This window comes from Ostrea edulis, chromosome 9 (assembly GCF_947568905.1).
Source record: "Ostrea edulis chromosome 9, xbOstEdul1.1, whole genome shotgun sequence".
Taxonomy (NCBI): domain Eukaryota; kingdom Metazoa; phylum Mollusca; class Bivalvia; order Ostreida; family Ostreidae; genus Ostrea; species Ostrea edulis.
This window is the reverse complement of record NC_079172.1, coordinates 7,411,810-7,433,350: the sequence shown is the minus strand read 5'-3', so window position 1 is coordinate 7,433,350 and position 21,541 is coordinate 7,411,810. Positions and strand designations below refer to the sequence as shown.

At 34.5% G+C, this 21,541-nt stretch overlaps 1 protein-coding gene across 3 annotated transcripts; it reads right to left on the bottom strand.

Moving 5' to 3' along the window:
- Positions 1 to 565: 565 nt before the first annotated feature.
- Positions 566 to 21,168, bottom strand: LOC125659658 (steroid 17-alpha-hydroxylase/17,20 lyase-like). Of its 3 annotated transcripts, XM_056148402.1 has the most exons (13): positions 19,831 to 20,798; positions 18,409 to 18,480; positions 16,186 to 17,500; positions 9,003 to 9,176; positions 7,984 to 8,061; positions 5,685 to 5,783; positions 5,478 to 5,571; positions 4,967 to 5,122; positions 4,150 to 4,361; positions 3,837 to 3,965; positions 1,862 to 1,966; positions 1,621 to 1,752; positions 566 to 1,308 (listed from the first exon to the last, which is right to left on the bottom strand). In XM_056148402.1, exons 4-13 carry the CDS (start codon positions 9,139 to 9,141, stop codon positions 947 to 949), a joined length of 1,506 nt encoding a protein of 501 aa, XP_056004377.1. In that variant the 5' UTR covers positions 9,142 to 9,176; positions 16,186 to 17,500; positions 18,409 to 18,480; positions 19,831 to 20,798; the 3' UTR covers positions 566 to 946. The 3 variants fall into 3 exon arrangements, with proteins under 3 accessions (XP_056004377.1, XP_056004378.1, XP_056004379.1); XM_056148403.1 differs by lacking the exons at positions 16,186 to 17,500; positions 18,409 to 18,480 and having other exon boundaries at positions 19,831 to 20,082; XM_056148404.1 differs by lacking the exons at positions 566 to 1,308; positions 1,621 to 1,752; positions 1,862 to 1,966; ... (5 more) ...; positions 7,984 to 8,061; positions 9,003 to 9,176 and having other exon boundaries at positions 14,923 to 17,500; positions 19,876 to 21,168.
- Positions 21,169 to 21,541: the final 373 nt, after the last annotated feature.

Sequence of the window (21,541 nt, the reverse complement as noted above, 5' to 3'; positions counted from 1 at the left end):
ATTTAACTTTGATCATCTGATATTAGTGGGCGGTGTGATATTGACTGTAAGATCAAATTCTCTCAGTACTGATATCCAAAAGCGGACTATCTCAGATAAATCAACAAAGAAAATTTAAAGGGCAATGTTTTAGGTACGGCATATCCCTCACAGGGTTCTGTATGAAAGAAAAATATCAGACATTCTTCGGGCCTCAAATTGTCTGATATTATTTTCATTGATTGATTGTCTATTGTTTAACGTCCCACTCGAGAATTTTTCTCTCATATTGAGACGTTACAATTCCCGGTGAAGGGCTGCAGAATTTAGGCTTATGCTCTACGCTTACGACCTTTGAGCTGGGAGGGATACCTGCGGTGACACGTACCTCAGTTTTTACGGTATCATCCGAAGGACCGCCCCCTTTAGTCGCCTCTTACGATACGCAAGAGGTACTGAGGACCTATTGTAACCCGGAACCCAATAGGATGCCCCTGTGTGTGTGTGTGTGTGTGTGTGTGTGTGTGTGTGTGTGTGTGTGTGTGTGTGTGTGTGTGTGTGTGTGCGTTTAAGACAAAACTAAACATTCCAGGTGAACATCCTTTTAATCCAATTGAAAATAATTCTACAAAATGTTTATCTTGTTATACTTAAAGACTCCATTATCTATGAGAAATACTGTATAGCCTTTATATGCGTGATAACACTGTACTAAATGTGTCAGATATACTGGTGACTATGGTTAATAATACCTGTACTGAGCCTTAGTGTCAATAATAATCGAATGGATTACAAACACTTAACTATAGCATTAAATACAATGTTTCTACCTAACCTCAAAATCAATCCACGTTTCGATTAGAAATGATCCCATGATATTTGAACAGCTTGATGTCCGTTGTTACTATGTATAGAACACAACTGACTTTTAATCCTACTATATTCAATGACGGATGCTATTATCGTCCTATCGGTTCTTCGCTCTCTCTTTTACAATAACCTTGTACTCAGACGGAAGCTCTAAACCAAATCCCATCATCTTGTACTCGGGGTTTGCTTTGACGCCATCCGGAAGTCGGATTTCAAATCGCTGCAAAATATTTGCACACATCAACAACAATTCCGGTTTGGCGACATTTTCGCCCAAACAAACTCGGCGGCCTGCTGAAAAGGGAAGCCAGCTATCAGGTCTTGTTGGTTTCATTTTGCCATTTTCATCAAGGTATCGATAGGGATCGAAACTCTCATGATCTTTCCAATACTTGGGGTCGTGATGAAGTGCCCAGTGGTTTATCATAACGGTAGTCCCTTTAGGAATGTCGTATCCACCTATTTAAGATACAATCAGAATAATGAATATCGATGAACAAGTTACTTAATCTTGATTACACCATCTTTAAAAGATAAATAATCTATACATATATACTGCGTTATATTTCATTGTAATTTATTTGTACGTTTTTGTTTGGTTGCCTATAAAAGCGCTCCCGAATCATTTCCTTTCTCTAAATGTTTAAAAAAAAATCGGACAAGGAAAGATCCCGGCAATAGGAATTATATGTAATATACTACATATACAGCACATCCATCAAAACACTTTATAACAAAGGTTTCGAGACGTTTTACTAAAATACCACTCACCAACTTGAGAATCACAGATAGTCATGTGCGGGACACCTAGTCCCGCGACATTCCCCATTCTCAAAGTCTCGAAAAGACACGCCTCTGTAAGATCGAAATCGTTCCTGTTCTTCATCGACGGAATACCAGAACCTAATAAAGATTCGTGTACAAATGTATAGCTGAATGCGTTAGTGACCAAGATTCACGCAGTACATCAAAAACACAACACGCTATCTAAAAGTAGGCGTTTCAATCTTACCAACAACTCTGTCAATTTCCTCCTGGCATTTAGATTGGATTTCCGGATGCTTGGTCATGAAGTACACAAACCAGTCCATGGTCATTCTGGTGGTGTCCACTCCAGCTACTCATAGAATATTCGTACAATATACATAATGTTGTAAATCAAGTCGAAAAGAAAAACACCAAATAATCCATTCGATTTGAAGAGGCTTCTTTATAAATAACGGACACCAAATACCGAACTTTTGAAAACAACCTCAGTTCATCATTTTTATCTTGATTCTTGCTATACAGCATAGTCATTTTACTTTAAAATTATCTACCATATCTACTTAACTATTTATAATAATTACATCTATACATCTTAATTACTTGAATTACTCTAATTTACCTATGCATCATGATTTCTTGAATTTTTACAGTTAGTAATTTATATACAATACATGGAATGTAACTCATTCTTATGAAAACCAAAATTCGATAATTTGGCTGTAATAATTAAAATGGAGACATAAAATTAGAGTAGGATCTTATATATCAAAAGCAGTGATCGTTAGTCCTGATTATCTTAATTAAATAACACCCTGTTCTGTTCAAGGATATGGCTTAATGGATTTTCCAGTGTTGAAAAATATACACATCCTATTTCAACCGGAGGAATAAGATCTATGCAACTCAAAACAAACCCGAAAATAACGAAAATTTCAAACTGGCTAAGCATGGCCTAGAATACGAAAGTCCATATAGGACCTATCAAAAATATATTTCTAATCTGAAATAACGAATTCAGAATTCGTTATTTCAATTCTAATTCGTTATTTCAAACATTAAAATTCATCATATCGGATAAGATTCGTTATAACGAATTTGTAAACTTCGTAATTTCAAAATTTGAAATAACGAATTCAATTTGGAATAAAGAAATCCAAAATTCGTTATATCAAAATGCATAATTCGTTATAACAATTATCACAAAACTTGTACTGATGAAAGAGTGAAGATAATGAACAGTGATCAATCTCATAACTCCTATAAGAAATACAAAATTAAGAGTTTGACAAACATGGACCCCTGAATCTACCAAAGGTGGGATCAGGTGTCGGATCGTGCGACATCCTTCTCCTACTACACTTTATTAACTCCTCGTTCTATCAAATTGTATTAATTTGTTTTAATGAATCAAAATCCGATTTAATGACTTGAAAACTCTATAATTTCAAATTATCTAATATATTCTTATTAATTCTGCAATTCATTAACACGACTTTTTTTTTTACTAATTACTAATTTGATATCAACGATTTTATATAGTTTTTATAATTTGATATAACCATTTCTGTAATTCGTGTTTTCAAATTTAATTCGCTAATATAAATTTTGAATTTGTTATAACAAATTCAACAAATTTGTTATAAAAAAAATTTTAATCCCTTATAACGAATTTAAAAGTTTGAAATAACAAATAAAAACTGTACTAACAAATTTTGGAATTCGTTATTTCAAATTCAAAAATATATTTTGATAGGTCCTAAATGGACTTCCGTACTAGAGACAGGTGACTGCGGGTTCTTCTTCATCACTACATAGTGATAAAATTCATATTTCTATTTTTACAAGGAAAGTAGGGCAAAAAGACGATTCTCATTCTCCCATTTCAAAGTCGGGGAGTATCTCCCTTTTACCTACGACACTACAAAGAAAATAGGATACAAAGATATTTCTCATTCCCCCATTTTAAAGTTATGAAGTGTCTCACTCTTTAACTATTCCCCCCGGAAACATTTACTCATTTATCATCCATATCATTATATTCATGCGCAAACCCACCTTACACACCAGACGTTAGTAAAATGTCATGAAAAACTATTCCATCAGTGGTGGCTATCCAGCTGGATAATATCAATTTTAATTTTTTACATGAAAGTGATTTCTATATGTATTTATGATAAAGAATACGTCGGAATTACCATGAAAAGAAACGAGTTTCATACCGAAAAATATGTCCGATATGGTCTGAACTAAGTGTGTATCGTCCAATTTCTCCAGGGCCGCTTCATCCCCCTCATTTTCTGCTTCCTGTCTGGCGATCAGTAAACTGTCTGTGAAGTCCCTGTTTATACCTACAAAATATGGATAACAGCTACAGTCCACTCCACTTATATTGAATAACAGCTAACATATAAAAGTTCTTATAAATGAAACATCTGTCTATTTTTCCCCTAGATGACTATGACTAAATGTGACTTTTGTTTTCTAGAAATAATTTCTTTGAAAGATGACTTCAAATATTTGAAAGACGCTCACCTGGTTCGAAAGTGTCCATGTGTTCTTTGAATTTGGCTCGGAGTATTGCGTAAAGTTCCTCTATTTTGCTCACCAGTTTCTTCCATTTTGCTGTTGGAAATATATCCTTGAAGTATGGAAACGCATCCTCTAGCACACCGCTTCCCAAATCGTTGAGCAAGTCTTCATCTAATTTCAGAAGTCCTTTCACTTCTGGGTCTTCCACTGCTCGCCTAGAAAGGAATCAATCATTGATATACAATTGATTTAAAAGAGAATATATGTGAAATTTAAATTAATGAGTCATAAAAGATTATAGATGGTTTCAGAAGTACAATACTGTTGCATTAAGTGCAATGTATGTTATATTCTTCGATGATAAATAAATGCAGTGCAACACGTGATTGCTCATGTTGTCGAACGACACTATGCAGTACAATGAAAGTTGAAGATAAGGAACAGTGATAAATCTCATAACTCCTATAAGCAATACAAAATATAGAGTTGGGCAGACACGGGCCCCTGGACACACCAATACAATGTACTGTACATTCTTAAATATATGAGGAATTTATTATCGCGTAATTTCGCGAGAAACATCACTCGCGAAAAAATATTTCTCACTTTTATTTTTTATTGATAAAATACATGTAAAAACATTTGATCAACAGAGCACTCGCGAATTCATTATCTCGCGATTCGACGTTCATGAGCCATTTTGCGATAAGAAGTACTCGAGTAAAATAAGAAATCTACAGTATTAATAGCACTTTTAATCATTTCTCTTTCAAAGCCTACCATATCATGAATAAGCAGCTAAAAAGAAATCTGCACTTACTTCTCACCAAAACAAATGGTGTAGAGTTGATGGAAAACCATCAGATCGATATAATCTTTTGCACAGAACGGCTCTTTCTCCTCCGCCATTTTATCCAGAAATTTGTTCATGTTGTCTTGTATCATGTTTTCAAGTAGATTCCCTTGTAAGTAATGCCTAAAACATCAGTAAAACTACTTAACATATGCTTGTCCAAAATGTTTCACTTTTCCCACACATCTATATAATTTTGTACATTTACCATCCAATATAATATGATATTAGTAAATATACATTTGATATTTATTTAGTATTTCAGACAATTGTCTTAAGTACAGTTCGGTTGTTTTTCATCAGTAACATGTTAGAAGTACCTGAATTAAATAACAAATTCTATTTGTCTTTTCTTTCCTTACTTTTAACATAAATTACTTAATTTCGTACGATGTTCCACATCAAATGATTTCAGCAGATTGTTTGTAAAAGTGTTTCTTCTTCAGAACACCCCGTTACTATTGCTATGTTGCAGTACCTTAGTGCTTTGCCTGCTATTTTCCTGTGCAATTTCCAAGTTGGTGAGTAAGTACTAAAGGCAATGTCTTTCCCGCCCTCCGTAAACAAATCACCTGAATCATCAATTAATATGTGTCACAGTAAACGAAGCGGGTTGTTTTTATTCTCATACATTGAATTTTGTATAATTATTTTTTCAAAAACATGATGTAACACATTCATTTACCAGATGCAAATTTCGGTCTTCCAGCAAAGTCCGCCTTCCTTTTCACCATTGCTTCCAGTACCACATCAATATTGTTTAAAATGATCCATGTTTGGGGACCTATATTTTGATTTTTAGAAATGTTAAAGGTTTAGGAGTGAAAGCAATCAAACATTAAAACGCCTCTCTCTATCTATCTATCTTTTATACGTGTCATCACTTCTTATCTCCTCTATTTCAAAAATGAAAATAAAATTACTATATTTTGATTTTTAAAAAAGTTAAAGATATACTTGAGAAATTAATCTCTCTCTCTCTCTCTCTCTCTCTCTCTCTCTCAAACATCATTTCCTATCCTCAATTTCAAAATGTCAAATAAAGTTACACAAGAACTGAAATAACAGATTTACTACATCAATCAATGTTGAAAACAAACTGGATATCTGCAATTGTCGGCATTGAATTTGCAATCTGTGCACAGACATATCATGATGTTAGCACCCACAGTCAAAAAGGTACATCCAAGAAACACTTAGGTATTGATGATACTTAATATTTCTTTATCGAATGTTTTGTTCTATATTGAATTTCCTGTTTCTAGTTAACTTGCATTACACTTGCAGGTTAACAAGTATAGTTGTGGGAAAAAATACATGACGATGTAGTCGATTCGAAATACAAACATTTGATTTTTTCCATTTGTATCGTATAACTTTCCGCATGTAGTATAAATAAAAATCATTGGTATTGCACATTTTCTATTTGTATTGTATAATTATAAATATGGAAAAAAGATACAACACGAACGAAAAATATAACATTACAAATAAAAAAAATTGTTGCAAAATTTGATCTTTCCATTTCCATAGCATATTTTTTTCTATTGCAAATAAATATAATTTGTACTGTGCATTTTCTATTTGTATTACAGTGTACATAATTATAAGTATGAACAAAATGTATTAACAGGAAATTATACATTACAGATGAGAAGTTCTACAAAACAAATGGAAACTGTGCAACACAAATGACAAAATATACAATTCAAATGGAAACTGTGCAACACAAATGACAAAATATACAATTCAAATGGAAAATATAGGATGCAAATGGAAAACTATACAATAAAATGTAAGAAAAAAATTAATAAATAAAAAAAAATACACAATATATATGTGAATCATACAATACAAATGAAAGATTATGAAATAGAAATGAAAAAGATCGAATATAGTGACATGCCATAGATATGTTTATAGATTAAGTCCTATAATGTTATAGGAAATCATCAAATCAAATGCAAGGTGAAGATAATGAACAGTGATCAATCTCAGTCAAAACAATTAAACAAGGTGTCATTAATTTTCACGCCAATGTCCTACATATTCTGCGATAGATGAGTGTGTTCGATTAATTAGAAACCCTAGTTTTATTCACATTTTGAACTTACTTAAAAATGTTCTCTTTCAGTGTATTATCACCGATAACATTTGCTGTTTAATCTACGAGTGGTAATGAGCAATATTCAGATAAGAAAACAAACACAGATTATTCTAACTGTTTTTCTTGTTCTTGTATCAAATTAGGAACAACAAGCATTGTAAGAATAAATGGTTCCCTACCGGAGGCAAATATTATTGGAACGCAACAATATTCGAAGTTCATTATGAGACTATGGTAAAAGGGAAGATTGGAAAACCAGGATACGAAAGGTTGGAAATCAATAACTATTAAGGTACAAAGACTAGACCGGAAAAAATTTAAAATCGATCTGTAACTGTAAATTGTTATGGCAAAGCAATCATCATGATGTACTGAATATCAAATGAATATCTGTAAGCATAACAACAAAAAGTTAGGAAAACTGACAATTCATACTATTTTTCAAAGTCCAAGGGCCATAACTTAGTAAAAAAAAAAATCAACGGACCGAGGCGAATTTCGAACTCGATGTGTAACTTGTTATGGAAAAGCAATGTACCAAATATCAAATGAATATCTGCGAGTACATCAAAAACAATTCCGGAAAACTGATTTCCAAAACTGACGGAGAGACAGACAGACAGACGGAGCACAAACCTAAAGCCCCCTTAAAATTCGTCGGTAGAAGGCTAATAAATCCAGAGCTCCTGTATCCCGCTTCCGTCGAATAGCGGAAGTGTCGTCAGTGTAGCTTCACCTTGATGCAATTACATACAATACAACTTAACTTGTCCACTGATGGCATCATGCAGCAAAGATTGTCAAACTGTTCGCTAAGATCAACAGAAAATTCTCAATTTATTAAATAATGTACTTCAGGAAATAAACCCAAACTAACCAAAAGACAGACTTAATACTGGACCATAATTCTTGGAGAGTTCCACTGCTTTCTTATGGATTTCAAGCGAGGTATAGACTGAAAAGAAAACGAAGGTAATAATTTCATACAATTTTCTCAATTATATTTTATTTGACCTAAAGGTTTCTTACTGGGAAAAGTAAACTCCCATTATTATTGCATAAAAAATGGGGGGGGGGGGAATAGTTGGATGTAAATATAAATCTACTAGTATACATGTAGGCTTTTAGAGGAGGACGAAATGTCATTCTTTCTATTTTATACATGCTGTTTATTTCCCCTCTAGAGTCTCTTCCCTCTACCTTCTTGTAAAAATGGCAGTTCTAACTCTCATACAACATTAATTCCACTTTAGGCACGTACAACAGTTGTATGCTAAAGTATTTTATAACATTTTTTCTGAAAATCGAAACGATTCATATTGTGGATTACAATCTTTAAATGCATTTTAGAGAGACTTCAAATTCTGGCTTAAAAGTTTCATTTGTATAAGTAACGGATTTTGTTTGAATTGTCTGTATAAAAATGATTGGTTTTTCTAAATAAAATTTGATAAAATTACAGGGTTAAACGTAGTGATGACAAACAATAAAACGCCATTGTCATGCTTTGCTAAAATTCATTCTGGACAAAGAGGAATTCCTTTGTATTAATGAACACGTTTCATGATATCATCCAAATCCAAACTTGCAAATTCTTGGTAAAATTTACAGTGTTGCATCATAATTATGTGAAAAATTCATCCGAAAAAAATCCTTTTCGAAAAAATACATTTTCTATCGGACTTTGGAATTCTGCAAATAGATTATAGAAATGTTACAAATTCCTAGAGAAAATACAGGTAATATTTCTCTGAATTTCAAAATATCCCATAGGAATTTCTCATTTCCTATTTAAAAAAAATTCTTCCAGGGCTTTTGTCACAGAAGATTTTTGTCAAGTCTAACAGATTACGAGAAGTTCTCTCACAGCTATCTACAAATATTTTTTTAAGTGACCTGAATAATTCCCGATTACAGGTATGCATCGTGGTCCTGGCGGCAGACGATATCGCATTCGTTTGATGACGTAATACACCACGAGACCTATACTAACTCCCGCCAAAACGGTCTGTGTGTTTATAGATACGTTGATCATGGCTGTTTCACGTTGTCCCTAAATTGTATCTCTTTCTGAAATGAAGAAAACGATCATTTTGATGTGCAGTCAGATGGCGTAAAGTACTTTAAAACAAATCAAAACATAAAAAAGAGGCCCATGGGCCACATCTCTCAACCGAGTCACCTTGGACGTTGTTCAGCAATAGTCATTATTAAAAGGGTTTTGTTATCAATCTTGGTTTCCGAAAAAAAATTTGACCCCATCTTGTGACCCCAACCTAGTCCCAAAGAATCCCTACATAACTGAAAATGAATGCACTGTAGGATATGCCTAAATGCACCAATATGACAGAAATGACCTTGCTGTTCTGGTAAAGACCAAGGTCACAAGGTTATAGTTCATGAAAGATCTTCCCATAAGAAATCTATATACAAAATATGATAGCTCTACCTTTAATAGGTCAGGTTTTTGACAAGTAGGTCAGGGTCATCAAATCAAACGCATTGTATCACAAGGTTTTGACAAATAGAAGCTATATACAATAAATGAAAGCCCTATCTTAAATAGTTCTGATATTTAACAGGTAACAGTTTTTTACAAGCATGTTAAACTATAAGGGCACAAGGTCAAAAGTTTTAGTATAAAATGAAAGGTCTTGCCAACAGAAATGTATATACAAAATCTGAAAGATCTACCTTAAAAAGTTCAGGAGATGTTTTTGAATAGGTACGATTTTTAAAAAGTAGGTCCAATTCGAAAGTCAAGGTCAAAGTTCACGGAACAACAAGGCTTTGCTATAAAGAATTTATTTACAAAATATGAAAACTCTAACTGAAATAGTTCAGGAGATATTGAATAGGTCAGGGTTTTTTTAAAGTAGGCCAAAATCAAAGGTTAAAAGATAAAACAGCATTGTGCTATAAAAATCTATATCGAACTAGTTCCAGACATTAGTATATTCAATAGGTTATATTTTCATAAAATTAGGCCAAACTTCGAGTTGAAGTTCACAAAATCAAAACCCAGGATGTGAAATGAAAGGCCTTGCCATGTGAAGCATATATACCATATATCTGTATGAAAGATCTACCTTAAATAGTTCAGGAAACGTTGAATACGTCAAATTTTCAATGAAAGTAGGTCAAACTTCCAGGTCAAGATGACACACCATTGCATCACATAAAAAGTCTCGCAGTAAAGAATTTATATACAAAATATGAAACCTTATCTTACATACATGTAGTTCAAGAGATATTTTAAGAATTTTCTTATATACCAGCATATAAAACTATTGTGGCCCCATCCTACCCAAAGGACCATGATTTGAACAAACTTCCATTTACTCTATGTTAGCAAGCTTTCGTGTAAATCTCAACTTCTCTGGGTCAGTGGTTCTTGAGAAGATACGAGGGCTGTTTGATCTGCAATGTGCATTGTACGCTATCTCAAAAGCATTCGACTCAAATAGTGAAATGAACATTACATCCCTTCAAAGTATATTCTCCACGGTTTGAAATACATACTTTCAATCTCTGAATCCATTTCTGAAATGCTTCGTGGTACGCTTATTTCGGTAGACCTCTGAGGCACTGACTGATGGCTGACCCAAGGGCTTGTCGGGACTTGTAACGACGACCAGATAAGAACTTTTGAAGTTTTGGAAAAAAGAAAAAGTCGCATGGGGCTAGATCTGGAGAGTATGGTGGGTGTGGCAAGACAGTAACCTTCGACTTCAAAAATTGCCTCACAAGTAAAGATGTATGTGATGGAGCATCATCATGAAGTAGACGAACATGCCTAAATCCTGACATAGGGTGTCGTTTAAGATCATATTTCTTGAACTTTTTAGTATAACATCTTGGTACACCTTTTCCCTTCGGCACCGGAATTTGTACGGAAGATCATCACATGAGAAGAATATGCAATATGTGCTTATGGTTCTTTTGGCAACTACAGGCCTTCTACCGTGTTTAGTTAGCCATATTTCGTTTCCAATTTTTCTTACTGATTCGAAATAGTGAACCCATGTTTCGTCACCAGTAACAATGTTTGCAAATTGTCTTTAATTGAATTTGGGAAACATTCTGAGCAATTGCTTAGCGGTTTGTACTCGTACCCTTTTTGGTCATCTGTCAATATCGCCAGTCATCTGGTATTGAGCCTGAATCCAAAGAGAGCTGGAATGTCTTCGCATGAGCTTTGTTACATGTATGTAGTCTTTATCTTCTTGAAGCATTCTTGCTTGTAACCATCCGGATCCGTGTCTTTAAGAGGGCGGGTGCTTTTTAGAAACTTCGAAAGTCCGGCAGTGTTGACACAGATAGGGAACAGCCTTGGCCCTCCGTTTTACATGCTTGTTTTATCCTCCCTTGTGTATAGTTAATGAAACGATTGGTTCGGGATATCATTCTTTGATTCTGTGACATTGTGGAGGAGTCCATTAGACTTTCGAAGGGGAGAAACTCCTTGTTCGATCTGTCATTTGCTCTTAAGTCTTGCTGTTATTTTGTAGTTTTCCTCACCCTCTCTCATTTAGATATTGATCGCGGGCCTTTATCATTTCCCACTGGGCTGTAACCTTAAGGCGATAGTATCCGAGTTGGTCCTTTCCACTGCTAGTATCGCGTGTCATGGGAAGAGCTTTCTCTCGTCTATGCAATATACGTTTGAATTTTGTGGTTATCCAAAGATTTGGTAGTTAATATTTTGAAATCTTCCCAGATGCCTCTATGGTTTCATGGTACTTCTCCGTGATGTTTCCAATGCCTATACCCATGTGGCCATTACCAGCTATCATTTCGGCTTTGTGCCGCATTAAAATCTTACGAGAAGTAACCCGTTACTTGAAAGTATTGAGTGATAGGCATTACAACACTGAATCGTGATCACCTTTTCGAAGGGCTGTGAGATTTGCATTTGTCAACTATTGATGGATGGGATGTGAAGATGACGTCGTATCAAGTAAACCTAAAATTAATAGGGGCCATTTACTCCTTAAGATTTACCAGGCAGCATACCAAGTTTGATGTCTGTCAAGCAAAAGGTTCTCAAGATATTGAGTAGAAAATATATTCCTATGTACAGTTTTACCCTTGACCTTGGACCATGTGACCTCAAAATCAATAGGGATCATCCATTCCGTATGTTGTACCAGTGTTCCAAGTTTTTTGTCTGTCGAGCAAAGGGTCATCAAGATATTGAAAGAAGCATATTCTTCTGTCCAGAGTTGATTGGCCCTTCACCTTTTGACTTGAAAATCACTAGGGATCCTCTTCTACTCATAACCAACCAACATTTGAAATATCATAACCATCAAGTGAATGGTTCTCAAGATATTGAGCGAACATTTGGTCAGACCAATCGACAAGTGCAAGTACCCTCCCCCCCCCCTTCCTTCCTTTCTTCTTTGAACGGGGGCATAAGTAATTGTTCATAGAATCATAAATATAGTCACATGAATTTAGAAATATGACTGAAATTGGTTTCCGTACTTCGGAAAACGTAAATACTGACATTCTCTCACCAGAGGAAGCTTCATGTAGTGCGAGTAGGGCACGGAACTCTGGGTAGAGAAAGAAATGCTGACTATTACAATGAAAATAATGGGCTTCCCTACTTTTACCCTTAAACATACAATCGGAATAATGCATAATCATATTTAATACACCTGTATTCAACTCATAATAATACGCACTTTTCTGTGTGAGAAGGGGGTCTGGGGCGCGTACTATATAACACTATACCTTTTTGACTCGGGTATGCTTTCTGTAAATAGTTATTACGAAACAGCGAATTTAAATTCGTCATCGTGGAATTTTTAAACTGTCGTGATATTATGATACCGTGACAAGCACACATGATTATGTCAGACGTCTCTCTCTCTGTGGCTTTCTGTAGTCTGCGCGATTTTCATGAGTCTAGGAATATGCGATTGATTTTAACTTTTCCTTTGCAGTAAACAGCCGATATATTTTACCCATCTATATGCGGCAAAATTTCTGAGGCTTATGTTTGAATTCTTCTTTAAGTACCGATCAAATTATTGGCTTTGATTATTATGATGTTTATAATTACCAATGAGGTCGTTATATTGCACCTTGGTACGTCATTTTTCGCAGCTTTGTGGTGTTCTGATTACGATGCATTGAACACTCGTTTGATTCTTATAACGTTGGCTATTGATTTAAAGTTTACACAAATATATTATCGAGTCTGTTAAAACTTTATTGCTACAAAATCTCGTGCTTTGCTGAAATTAACATTATCTCAACGAAAATATTCAGTGAAGATTGCCGCATTGTAGTATTTCTAGCAATTAATGTGCACTTAGGTGACATTCCTGTTGGCTATTAAACCAAATCTGTATAACTAATTACCGTCTAAATATGTAAATTCCATAAAATAAACCATCATCAACTTTTCCGTTCAAATGATGACTTCCATGGCGCACTATTTTATCTCCCAAAATTGAAGAGTTCCTATAGTTTGTTTTTGAATTAGCAATATACAAGTAGGTATGTGGAGATACTATGTATCAGTAACTAGATAAAACAGATTATAGGAACTCTTCAGTTTCAGGAGATGAAACATTGTGCCATGGAAGTCTTAATTTTAACGGATTTGGTGACTATTTTCATTTTGGGATTTTCATACCTAGATGGTAAGCAATACAAAATTGATAGTAATATAGATTTGGTTTACAGTTAAATCACTTATTTGAAGCAAACAGGATCAAAATTTTGCATACAAATATATAGGGGAAATCTTTAAATATGAGCCAAGGTGACTCAGGTGAGCGATGCGGCCCTTAGACCTCTTGTTTGATACTATCATAGCAACCTCAATAATTATTTTTTTGTATAATTTCAGCTATTTTTGAAATGTATGAGTGGAGTATGAATGGTTGGTATGAGTGATTATATATCCATTGTACATCTTACCTTTAAAAGAATATATTATGATGCACTTAATTTCTATTTGTACAATGGACAGTGCTAATTTAAAAAAAAAATGCCGCTAAGTTAGAATTATACACACTGTGATATTTCCTCAGTTTACAGGCCCCAAAATGGGATGCGTATTAAATATATTCGGCAAAATACGGTAAATGGGATTATTCATATGACTATTGAATGATTTGATTGCAATACAGAAGTTGTCACATGATTTAGGCTTTTAGGGGTCATCCATAATACGCAACTTCCGAGATATCAGCTCTTCTGTGATGGAGGTACATTAAGTGTTCTGTTGAACGCTTGGGTGGGTACAAGATGTATACATATACTATAGACTAGCTATGTAAATACAGATAAAAGTAATGAAAGTGTAAATTTTGTTTATATCAGCCGTTGGTATACATTAAACTGACCATATCAAGAATAATATTTGTTTGAATTAAGCCATTAAATTAAATATGAAATTATTTTTTATTTCCTATTCTGCACGAGTGATATTTTAATCAAAGAAAAATGGTGCTTATCGATTTTTGTTTGAGCTAATTTATTATTAAATACTAATAAACTTACTAATATTGTATGTCCCTGCAGATTGGGTGGTTACATTATGTCTGATAATCGGCCGTAAGGCAATATATGACGGCAGCGATAAGCATTTGTACCCACCGCGTGTGAACAATAGTATGTTTTACGTCTCACTGTGCGTAAGAGTTCCACAAAGGGAAAGAACTATTGGACAACTCGGAAATTGCGTATTGTCAACCATTTTCCAAAGCGTGCAAAAGGCACGCTCGGGGGGATGGGGTAAAAACTCGACAATTTTACCGTACGCTCTTTTTTTCTCTTCCGGATTTATTTCATAAAAGTATTGGTCATGTTACAAAAGTGTAATGCCTATAAAAAAGACGACAAGATAAGACAGAGACATCTTTATTTTTTTTTCTATAAAAATATATTATGTACAAAAGATTTGCACATTTATAAAACATATCATTCATATATAACAAGAAATAGGGGTACCAATATTAAAGAACTCATTGTTTGAACTAAATTGCTCATAAACTCGATTGTCGACCTTCTTGTTGGGAATTTAAAAATGGTTGCTGTATACTTTTTGAGGGGGTGGGGGGTCTCAAAAACTTTGGAAAATGGTTGACAATTATGGATGACCCCTTACACACTTTCATGCAGTGAGGCCTCGACAGGGAGTAAAAATCGGCCGATACAGACCCATACCTTTTTCAACCTATGAACAGCTGATGAAAGCGAGATATTTACTTTCTTTTCTATAAAATATTTACTTACACTATTTGTTTCCAACAAGTACCTGTGACAATTTGACCATGCGCTTTATTATAGTTGAGGGGACTCAACAATGTAACAATAAATTACATTGTTATAAAAATGCCAACACATGGTATATCTTCAAAACAATAAAGCTGTTCAAAAAAAGGAAATCAAATTTTTGAAGATCTTTATGCGCGGAATGTATTTGCTCTCGGTGTAAGAATAAACAGAAAAGTTTGGAAGCCGCCAAAAGACGCTGCTGAATGCAAGGAGTATCTCGCTTCGCGAGCCGACTCAAAAACAACACGGGTAGCGTTGACACCTGAACCCTTCAGTCAAAATAGTCTTATTTAAAGGGTTATTCCCACGTAGACATTGTGTGCGATGGGAAAACAGGCCATGCCTAGAAATAATTCCTAAGATTTGAAAATCCTTTAAGTGGAATAAAGAAACTTCACAATGTTAGTTAGATGTCAATAAACCGATAAACGTTAACACGACCTCAGGTCAACCATCTTTGTTTTTAAGTCCGTTAGAGCTAAGAATTCAGTTTCTACACACCTTACATCTGCCTCACCACTTGGCGTGATAATTACGTTCACCTATCGGACTCAAAAATCAATAAACCTGTACGTGAGCATGGTAGAAAATGTACAGAACACAATGTTTGTCAAATGGGAATAGTGAATATTGTTGCGCAATATTTGACATGTGCCACAGATCGGGATGTTTTGATCCGCAGCCTAATTATATAAAACTGACTCAATCTTGCGTTGTATCAAACATATGAATGAGATCTTACATATGCATATGCTTACTTACATATCTACATGCTTACCTGTCGTTCCAATGAGCTATCTTGTAATAACACGACCGAATTTCACATCATACATTTCTTCCGTTTAGTGTAAACAAATAAAGTAATACACCACGCATGCGTAATATGAAAATCTAGAACTCTAACCTAACCCCTCAAAATCCAGTACACTGACCATGATGACGTGTGTATAATTCACTCAAAATATAAACGATGTATTTATACGCATACGTCAGCATAAAAAAAGTGTACTGGATTTTTTGATTTTTTTTTTTTAATACATCTTTATATTATTGAATGCCGAGATCGGCCAACAAAAGAATTGCAAGTAATCAAAAATTGTTCAAAAACGAAACAAAACAATCATGATTTTGGGGAGAATATATTATGTCAACTTCGTGAAAATCTGTATGTAGCACAAAATGTGCAGAAAATGTGCTCCAATCTCGTCGATCGTAATCCTATAAATTTTTATGTCTAATGTTATGTGAAACACCTAAAACAAACAAGATCAGCGGGCATCTGTCAACACAGTGCTATCGTGCATGTTTACAAATGCATGTACAAGTAAATAAAGTAAAGTAAATTTTATTTAAAGTCGGCACTATATACATTCAACATGTCAAACACAAGCTCTGTAGAGCTTTTTAACCGACTATCACATTCACATTATATCAAGGACAAAGACACATAGCATGCATGTACACATATACACAGACATATCACAGATTAACAAAAGAATACAAAATAAAAGAAAACTTTCATGCAAGAATATACAAGAATATACAGATACGAAAGCATAAGACTACGAGGAAGAAATAAAATACTACAAGCAAGAGTATATGTATAAAAAGCATCATTAAATTTCAAACCAATTAGCTATGTTTGCTGTTTCAAGTAAAAGCTGTATAGTATAAGAGTTTTTGAAAATAATTTAAATATAATTAAAATAAATGATGGTAGTAAATTAATCATGTAAATATTTAAAATTTCATTGCTGATGGAATTTACTAAAAAATAAATAATAAAAGTAAAAATAGAAAAGAAAGATCTATTGAGCCATGGAGACACACACATAAACGCTGCATAGATAAAAAGAGCAGAAGCAACATATAAAGCTATATACAATGGACCTAAGATTTGCATGATTTACACTTACATGTGGGGCCAGACCAAGTGGAAATAAAACTTTTAAATTGATTTAAGGTGGTAATTAAGATGCCTAGCTTTATTTGGCAAAGAGTTCTAGATTTTAGGAGCACTGCACCTAAAGGATTGCAACCCATACCTGGTTGTCCTGACACTGGGCACAATGGCAGTGTTTGTATATCTAAAACTGTAAGAGTGATCTTTAAATGCAATGATGTCATGAAGAAACAGAGGGCTGGATTTGTTTATAATTTTATAAGTTTCTATAGCCAGTGTGCGCATACGCCTTACTTTTAAGGTTGGAAGAAGAGATTTATGAAGCAATTCATCATATGTAGAAACATAATCATTATATATGAAACTAAGGGCCCTTTTCTGTAGGTTTTTCATTTTTGTGGTATTCTTCTCCAGCAGAAGTGCCAGGTAAGGGGGCAGTAGCTAAAATTTGATGAAATAAAGGAATGGTAAATTGTAAGTTTACTTAGACGATTAAGATTGTGTCCTATTCTTTTTAACACATCTAATTGTCTAGCTGCCTTCCTACAGATGTCAGTAATATGGGAGTTGAAATTTAATTGATAATCTATGGTCACCCCTAATAGTTTAACCTCCGATTCACTGCATAGAGTAGTTTCTCCTAAATCAAAAGTTAATTCTAAATCTTTGCTCTTCTTTCCTACTGAAATTGCCTGAAATTTGTCAGAGTTTGCTTTCATTTTGTTGCAATTGAACCAGTTTAAAAGGGATACGCTATCATTTTCCAATGTGGTCTTTAATATATCTGCTTTTTCATGAGAGTAAGAAACAGCATAATTATAAATGGAAGAGTCAGAGACAAAGCCGAAAATATAATTTATAAAGACATTAAACAGTATCGGTCCAAGTATCGAGCCCTGAGGAATGCCCTTGAAAACTGATTGAAATGAACTAGAAAACTCCCCGATTTTCACATATTGATATCTTTCACTGAGATAACTTTCCATAAGACTTAAGGCTTCATTTCCAAGACCGTAGTGTTTAAGTTTTAAGAGAAGCAAATCAGGGGGGAGACAGTCGAAAGCCTTAGAGAGATCCATAAGAATTGCGGCTACATACTTATTCTCATCCAAGGCTCTCTTCCAGTCTTCCATGATCCTAAGTAAGGTGGACTGACATCCATACCCAGTTCTAAAAGCAGCAAGGAAAGGATGAAATATAGATTCAAAATATTCAGAAAGCTGTATATGAATGGCTCTTTCAAAGAGCTTTGAGATGGCTGGCAAAACACTGACCGGTCTATAGTTTCCCTTGTCTAGACAGCTGTTTTTCTTATGAATAGGACAGACTTTGGCTTTCTTTAATGAATCGGGGGAAACTGAATTTACTATGGCCTTATTTATAAGACATGCTAATGGTTTAGCTAGTCTTAATAGCAAGGGTGATATATTATCTACCCCTGTAGCTTTCTTAATATTGATTTTGTTTACATGTTCAATGATGAAAGATTCATTTACCGGTTTAAAGGATAGTGGTTGTGAGTCCTTATCTTTCATGATAGTGTCAATTTGTCAAACACTTGAATGTTTTTCATCTATCTGCACATCGTTTGTTCCTATATTCTTTGCCACATTAACGAAATAGTTGTTAAAAATATCACATACAACACCTTGATCGTTGACCAAACTGTCATTTTCACATATGATAGTATTTCTGATGGTATTATTACCCTTATTTGTCAAAAAACGGTTTGATTGTAGGCCAGAAATCTTCAGACTTTGGCCCCCTTTCACATCTCTCTGTAAAATATTTATTTAGAGACTGTCTTTTAACTTTTGTGACGTAGTTTCTTTGAGTTGCATATGCTTTCCAATTTTTGTCTGTATTATATTTTTGAAATTTGTGAAATAGCATCTTTTTCCTATAAACAGCCCTCTTCAGAGTTTTATTCATGAAAGGAACTTGTTTAGGTAAAACTTTCCTCTCCTTGAAAGGAGCATGTTTTTCGATCGTCTCTAAGAATTTGTTTTCAAAATTTTGGTATGCCATATTGACATCTTCCACATCAATAGCATTAATGAAATCTATATTACTTAACTCTTCTAAATAGTTTTGTACATCGAAATTTTTAAAACGTCTACACAATTTGGTTTGTTTGGTTGCCAAAGGAGTGTCGCACTTCAATTGGGCAGCAATACAATTGTGGACATCACTAAAACCACTGCTAAAATTTAAAACTTTATGTACACAAGATGACATATTTGTGATAATAAGATCTAAAAGACTTGGTTTTCCATAGCTGGTGAAACATGTTGGTTTCTTGATGTGATTTCTAAGATCAAAAACATCACATATCCCCTGCATGACGGAACACTGAGAATCATCTAACATATCATAGTTGAAATCACCTAAGAACATAAGATGCTGATATTTGGTTGGCATACATATTGAAATCAGAAGTGAACAGAGAGTCTAACATACTGGGCGGCTTACATACGCCTGAAATGAACCACTTTTGATTGTCAATACATAATTCAATACCTATGGCCTCGATTGACTTGAATTCGAATTGCCTCTTCCTGTCACCTGGTAGATCAGATCGTAGATATGCCACTATTCCCCTTCCATGTGCGTTTCGATCCCTTCTCCATAGGATATAATTGTCCACCTGGAACTGGGCGTCCACAAAAGTCTCATCAAGTTTTGTTTCTGACAAAAAGAGTATATCAACTATATTTCGAGTTAATAGCTCATGTATGTGCTCGATTTTGCTCCGCAGACTGTTTATATTTAGGTATGCGACTATAAATTTCTTCGGATTAGCTTTCCTAGCTGAAAAAAGTTCAACAAATATATCGTCTTCCTCATTTTCTTGTACTTTCGATTTCCCATTTGGTGTAGCCAAAGGGGAATTACTCTGATTTGTTGATGTGAACTGTACATTTTCGTGCATCCCGTCCCCACTCGGCAGCTGGGAGTAAGTGGTTTCCTCGTCATCGAAAAATGAATCTGTAAAGTTTGGTAGTCGGGATTCACACAGATTGCAGTAGAAGTAGTCGTCAGATTTACCGAGACTCATGTAAGCAGCAAGATCTAAGTTTGTACATTTCAAATGAACCCATAGCTCACAGAAGTCACATTGTATCGCTTTCTGGTTAGACTTTACCGGTTTTCTACATGTACTGCAAGGAAATCTAACTGTCCCTGGATTAGGCGACACATCACCGCAAAGGAGGAGTATGCATTTTAGTAGGGCGTGATCAAAGCGACTGTTTGTATGTAGGATATTGTATAAATACGACTTCCGGTCACACATCTGATATATAAAATAAGTATTGTTTGTAAACTCCGGCTGATTGTTCACGGTTACCAATTTTCCAGAGGTAGAATATTCCTTTCTCAATACTTTGCCGCTGGTGGTGGCATAAATAAGTTGATAAAACTGCATTAAAAGGATAAAAATTTGGGACAGTTGGAATTCACGTATTCCCGCCATCTTGTCACAACTCACCAAGAAAAATAAATGTTTATTTACAAGATACATAGAGGAAATTGTACCGTGACAGTATGTTTTATTATGTATGTTTTATACCTACATAGTGAGAAGGTACTACACAGGACCTAATGTTATTAAATTTCATCAAATTATGTCAACCAGTAAGGTTATTCAGCAGGTCTGGCGTTCATATAGCCTGTACTTCGCGTTGTGTTTGTTTTATTTTATTTGATAGTGGCGACTTCGAAACGATCCAATTACACTATGATTAGAAACTTCAAAATAAACTAAAATAGAAATGAAAATAAGATTAACAACGAATTTATTACCAGTATGAATATGACAAATACAAACTCCTAAAGCCTAGAATTTAGCCTATAAACTATCAAGAAATTATCCCAACCCAAATGTAATATAATAATTTAGTAAGTAAAAAGGGGGAAAATATAAGGACAAAACGGACGAACAAGATGTAAGTCCAGTAGAGGAAGTGTAGCTAGCAAGGCCAGCGGTCTCGCTTCCACGAACTGTTCGCTGCATGGCTTTATACAATAGAGAATGTCATTAAAGGGAAAGGCAACCCTAACCACATATTTGCTTTTATGAATTAAGTATTACTTACTGATATCGTAATTGACAGTCTTTTACAACAAAAATTCTTGCTTAACAATTAAATCAATATTAATCTCAGGATTCGAAATTACCTCATGTCCGTAAGTCCGAGACTAGTAAAAAACGTGTCGAACTAGTAAACTC

What these genes read in the sequence shown, in the direction of transcription:
- LOC125659658 (XM_056148402.1), bottom strand. Translation starts at nt 9,141, where the DNA reads ATGATCAACGTATCTATAAACACACAGACCGTTTTGGCGGGAGTTAGT. An exon ending in CATGGACACTTTCGAACCAG is followed by an intron (nt 3,966 to 4,149) that starts GTGAGCGTCTTT and finishes CATATTTTGTAG; the next exon opens with GTATAAACAGGGACTTCACA. An exon ending in TATCTGTGATTCTCAAGTTG is followed by an intron (nt 1,309 to 1,620) that starts GTGAGTGGTATT and finishes TATCTTAAATAG; the next exon opens with GTGGATACGACATTCCTAAA.